The following is a 5,392-nucleotide window of genomic DNA, read 5'->3' as shown; positions in this document are numbered from 1 at the left end:
GTCTTTATGAAGTTTCTTTGTGATGGGAGGAGAATGATGGTTTCTGGAATGGTGGAGGGGAGATCTGGGCCAAGCTGGCTCCTGGCCCATCTCCCCCAGCCGAGGGTGTGGGGTCCTCAGCTTCCCATCCATGGGGTGTGGGATGAGCCCGATCCTCGGGGCTCCTCAAGCCTGTCACTCACTGCTGGGGAGTCCAGACCCTCAGGCTGGGAGGTGGTGGTAGGAGGGCAGCAGGAAAGCAAAGGGTGGGCACACTCTGGTCTGCATGATGTCATTTTATGACTGAATTTCTTAAACTGAATTGGAGGTTTTTGATAATTAAATGTACTAAAAGCTGCCTCAGCCTTTGGGGATGCAGGCCTGGGGGGGAAGGCAGATCCTTTGGCATGGAGAGGCTCTGGGGGCTGCTGGAGCAGGGATGAGGGCTGGGCTCTCCTCCTGTGCCCAGCACAGCTCCCATGGTCACTCAGCTCCTCGGGGCCACCAGGGCCCTGCCCTTTGCCCCAGGGAGCAGTGGGCCCCTGGGCCAGGGGCAGCTTCCCAGGGCTCCGGGCTGTGCTGGAGCTCGGCCTCGGGGCCCTGCAGTGCCCGGAGCAGGGGGAGCCCGGCCCAGCCCGGCTCCCGGCTGGAGCACTGGGCTCAACTGCGAATTACCCTCTGGCACCATCACCTTCCTCACTCGGGGCTTTGCAGGAGCATCTGCTGGGATCCTGGCAGGGCTGCCCAGAGCCATTGGCTGTGCTGCTGTTGCCCTGCCCTGTCCCCACGAGATTTTCCTTCTGCTGCTCCAGGAAAGGCTCCTGGTCCCCCCTGCAAGGGGCTGGGGCTGCTCCCACCCACTGCTGAGGGAGCCTCCAACAAAAAGGGGGTGCTTGGACAATCTCCTCACCCTTGGGAGCCACACAATGAAGCACAGAAGAACGTGTTGGGTTTTAAAGATTTTTTTTATTTTATTTTTTTGTTTTTATTAAAAAAAAAGCCCCTAAATTCTATGGCTTCCAGGAAGCATCAGAGAAATTGAAATGCCATATCTGTACACTTGGTTTTAAAGCAGTAACTAAACTCGCAATGGAACAAACGCTCTCACGTACAATCGCAGTATTTGGACTCCTGGCTGGAAGGACAGAGAGTCCCGGGCTCGGGCCACGGCCCCGGCGGCCGAGGGTGTGCGCTCAGAGCCGGGCACGCCGGGCACACCCTCGGGGCCGCCTTCCCTTCCCCTCCGCGGCTCCTCTTCGGCCTCTGCCGGGGCTGCTCTGAGCCGACGCGCTGGCAAGGGACCGCTTCCAGTGAAAATTTAAGGCGATTTTTAAAATTCGTTTGTTCGCCTCGCTGGGGACACGAGGTCAAACGTTGCACGTCCCCTTCCCGCCGTGGCCAGGGACGCAGCAGCAGCTGGGGCCGCAGCCCGGACAAGCCAAAGCCGGGGTCAATCCCGAATTTAGGATGAAGAGGGGCCGTGGGGAAGGCACGGCCCCGTGGGAGACCCCACGCCCCCCCAGCCCCTCCACAATCCGGGGTCTCCAGCCCCCCGAGATGGTCAGTTTGGACAAATGTTTCAAAGCAGCCACAGATGGTCCCATCCCTCCCCCGCCCCCCCAGCACAGCCTCAGCCCCTTCTCCTGGGGCAGAACAACAGGGTTTTGGTAAAGATAAGTGTGTCCCCCCCCAAAGTGTCACGATCAATACACACGACAGCGCACGGGGTCAGTCACGTGGGGAGCTGCAGTGCCCTGGGGGTGGCGAGGAACACGGGGGTGGGGGGTGTCCGTGTGTCAGTTCCAAACCCTGCATTTCCCCCAGCCCCAGGAGCGGGCCGGGAGGATCCCGCAGCGGGGGATGCCCAGGCGGGGGATTCCAGGCTGGCAGAGCAGCTCCACCCCGGCGCCCTTCACCGCCCGGCCCGGCCCCCAGCCCCGGCCCCTCGGGAGCAGCCGCGGGGCCTCGGGGGGCTCAGGCTGGAAAACCAAGAGGCCGATCAAGCCCTGCCCACACCTCCAGCGGCTGTGGAAACATCCAGCCCCAAGACATGGCAGCACCAGAGACGAGGCTGCTTTGCTTCCCCTCCCTGCTTTGCCACCGCCATTCATGGGTCCCTTTGGTCTCGGCCGTCCCTGTCCCTGTGTCCCCCACCCCCTCGGAGTCTCGGACCTGCTCTCGGCGGGACCGGACGGCGCCTGTATTGCTCGCAAAAGTGCATCGTAAATGAACTGTAAACGCGTTTCCTCTCCCCGCCCCGCGCGCCCCCGGCTCTCCCCGCCCGAGCGGGGCCGCACCGAGCCCAGCGCTCGCCACCGACGGCCTGACCGAGGGGGACCCGGCGGGGACGCGGGGCGGGGCCGGAAGGAAGAGCAGAATTCGGTAACACTGAAGATGACGGTCAAAGACTGACGACTCAGCACTCTGCACCGAGACTCACTTTAAATTAACTTAAGAGACAAAGAAGCAACAGAAAAAAAAATATTCCTCCTTAGCCCACTGCTCTTGAAATTGTCTTCGTCTTCTTCTGACAGCGACGGGTCAGAGTCTGTAGTTGATCCCCATTTCAGACTGGTTATAAACTCAAAGCAAGTGACGCCGTGGGTTTTTCTCTTTCTCTTTTTTTCTGTTTGACGGACGCAGGAACTTCAGCGAAGTTGGGCTTGGTTCGAGTAAACGGCCACGAGTGGCGGAGGAAAGGACAAGCAGTTTGGGGAGGCCCCGCTCCCCAGCTGCGCGTGGGGCGCTGGGGGAGCCCGTCCGGCCCGGCCCCCCCGTCCCCGTCCAGCCCGAGGGGCCGTTGGCTCCGCGGGGCAGGATCCGGCCACGGCCAGAGGGAGAGGAGCCATCGCTCGCCGCTCCGCCCGGCCCCGGCAGCTCACTTGCGACGCTTGGTGGTTTTCCTCTTCCTTCTCTTGAAGAAACAGCAGCACCTGGGGACAGAGGGGACCCGTCAGCGCCGGGGCCTCGGCACGGAGGGCGCAGCAGCCCCGGGGGCAGGGAGGACAGAAACCCCTCGGTGCCTTGGTGAGCCCCACGTGGGCAGAGCCGCTCCACCAAGTGCCCCCGGTACATGGCAGGGGCTGGACTGGGAGCACCACAAGGGCCACCAAAAGTGACACCTGCCACAGCCATTGGCACCGACCAGGGGAGTGACACTGACCATGGCACACAAGGCCACAAGCTAGGAGCAGGCAGGGGACTCCTGAGAAGGAGCAGTCCCAGATCCATCCCTGCCCCTCTGCAGGAGCCTTGGGCAGGGTGAGATGGGAAGGGCTGGGGTGGTGGTGGCCTTGCAGGGACACCCCTCACGGGGTGCCAGGGGACAGCTGGGCTGGGACCTTACTTTGTATCGTCTGTCACCTCCACCTCGGTGGGGGCTGTGATGGGGGCGTTCGAATGTCCTGCCGTCGGATCATCTGTGTTCAGCTCTCCGTTGGTGGAGCTCATCACCTGGGGAGAGAGGAGTGTCAGCAGGGGCAGCCCGGGGGTCTGAAGCCCTTCCCCTCTCTGTGGGGCACAGGAGCCACCCAGACCACCCAGCTCTGCCCAGGAGCACCGAGGTGCCCTTGGTGGCAGGATGGTGCCCTCACCCATATCGCAGTGCTCGGCCTCGGTGCTGAGCTCTCCCCAAGAGCCCCATCACAACAGAGTGGTCTGAGCCCCTCAGAATGCCCCTGCAAGGATCCCAGCTCCTGGGAGTCCCTGCACCAGGAGAGGGGCTTGCTGGCAGCCAGCTCCAGGGTGGGTGAGAGACAGGGCCTGGGAAAGCTGACAGCTCCAAGGAGCCCTTCCCACAGCTGAGCATCTGGACACGACTTCTGCTTCCCAGCACCAAGATTCAGCCCAGTGCCTACCCCGTGGGCTCAGGCATCCCTGAGCTCCTGCCCACTCACCAGGGCAGCAGGGTCAGCCACAGTGCCAGGGCCAGGAGGACATCCAAGCCACCAAGGCAACTGTGGGATGCCTGAACTGCCATCCTGTGCCTGCTGCCCACAGGCAAAGCCAGGAGCTCCCTGGGGATGCACAGGCCAAACACTCTCCAAGCTGCTCGGCCCCGGCAAGGACCCTGGGCCTTCCCCAGCGCCTCGGAGGAGCTGCCAGTGCCCCAGCCAGCAGGGCCACGTCAGGCTCCAGCCCCTGACACCAGCACAGAGACCCCTGCACATCACCCCGCAGTGCCGGGCGCAGGCGGAGCACGGCAGGAGGGTTTGCAGAGCAGGAGTGGGGAGGAGGAAGGGGATGAGGGACAGGAGGAGCGAGGCAGAGCATGAGCTGGGCCCTCGGAGTGCCCCGGCCTGCCTGGCACCACAGAGTGCCCGGTCCTGTGACGGCAACAGCAGGAGCTGTGCCCAAGCCTGGGGCCGAGCACCAGCAGAGTCACCCTGGAGCAGCGGGAATGAGCAAGAGCGGCGGGGACGGAAGCAGAGACAGAGGAAGCGGCGCAGGCCCAGCCAGGGGCACCCGGCATGGATGTCCCAGCATCCATGAGGGAGGGTCCCCAGGCCGAGGCAGGGCTGAGCGGCAGCGGGCAGGAGGCGGCGAGGGCGGCGAGCACGGGGCTGACGGCGCCAGCACAGGACCGAGGCAGGGCCACGGCAGGGGACACGGCCAAGGAGTGCCCAGGAAGGGAGGAGAAGCAGGGCTCGGAGCCAGGGCTCCAGTCAAGGGGGCGCAGGGAAGTCCCTGCTCAGACGAGCGGCACTGGGGGCAGAGCGATGCCCACCCAGCTGCCGTGCTGCAGCGTGCCTGCCATCCATCCATCCCTATCCATCCATCCATCCATCCATCCATCCATCCATCCATCCATCCATCCATCCATCCATCCATCCCTATCCATCCATCCATCATCCATCCATCATCCATCCATCCATCCATCCATCCATCCATCCATCCATCCATCCATCCATCCATCCATCCATCATCCATCCATCCATCATCCATCCATCCATCCATCCATCCATCATCCATCCATCCATCCATCCATCCATCCATCCATCCATCCATCCATCTCCAACCGCCCTCTAATTCCCCCTGGCAGCACCAAGGGAGCCCAGCAGCCTCTGGGAAGCAGCACCAGCCTCGTCTGCGAGCCGTGAGCATCCCGTCACAGCACAGGGACAGGCAGTACGTGCTGCAGCCGGGGCAGGACCCCGGGATGTGCAGCCCCGGGGCGGGGGAGCGGGGCTGATCCCGGCTCCGCGGGCGGCCACGAGGCCCAGGGTGGCTCCGCTCCCTCCCGCGCCCGCCCCTGCCCCAGGAGGTTTCATGTACCTGCACGGACCCCCCGAGCCTGCCGGCTGCCAGGTGAGCTCCCAAAGGCTCCTCGGCAGGCTGCCCACCGGCCTGAGGATCCCACAACTCCGTCCCCTCGGGCGGCTGCTCGCGACAGGCAGGAGGAACAGAATGAAAA

At 63.7% G+C, this 5,392-nt stretch overlaps 1 protein-coding gene across 2 annotated transcripts in view; it reads right to left on the bottom strand.

Annotated features, from left to right (window-relative positions):
- Positions 1–2,406: 2,406 nt before the first annotated feature.
- Positions 2,407–5,392, bottom strand: part of CSNK1G2 (casein kinase 1 gamma 2) — a 42,190-nt gene continuing 39,204 nt past the window's right edge. Inside the window, exons 11-13 of one of the 2 annotated variants that reach the window (XM_084220885.1) lie at positions 5,254–5,358; positions 3,326–3,432; positions 2,407–2,912 (exon numbers count right to left, since the gene is read on the bottom strand). In XM_084220885.1, the coding sequence (XP_084077011.1) occupies positions 2,858–2,912; positions 3,326–3,432; positions 5,254–5,358 (267 nt within the window). In that variant the 3' untranslated portion in view covers positions 2,407–2,857. The remainder of the gene's footprint in view (positions 2,913–3,325; positions 3,433–5,253; positions 5,359–5,392) is intronic. The other variant, XM_084220886.1, reaches the window with a different exon arrangement.

Source organism: Fringilla coelebs, assembly GCF_963513975.1.
Source record: "Fringilla coelebs genome assembly, chromosome: 24".
NCBI classification, from domain to species: domain Eukaryota; kingdom Metazoa; phylum Chordata; class Aves; order Passeriformes; family Fringillidae; genus Fringilla; species Fringilla coelebs.
The sequence above is the reverse complement of the archived record's forward strand: the minus strand, read 5'-3'. Positions and strand labels throughout refer to the sequence as shown.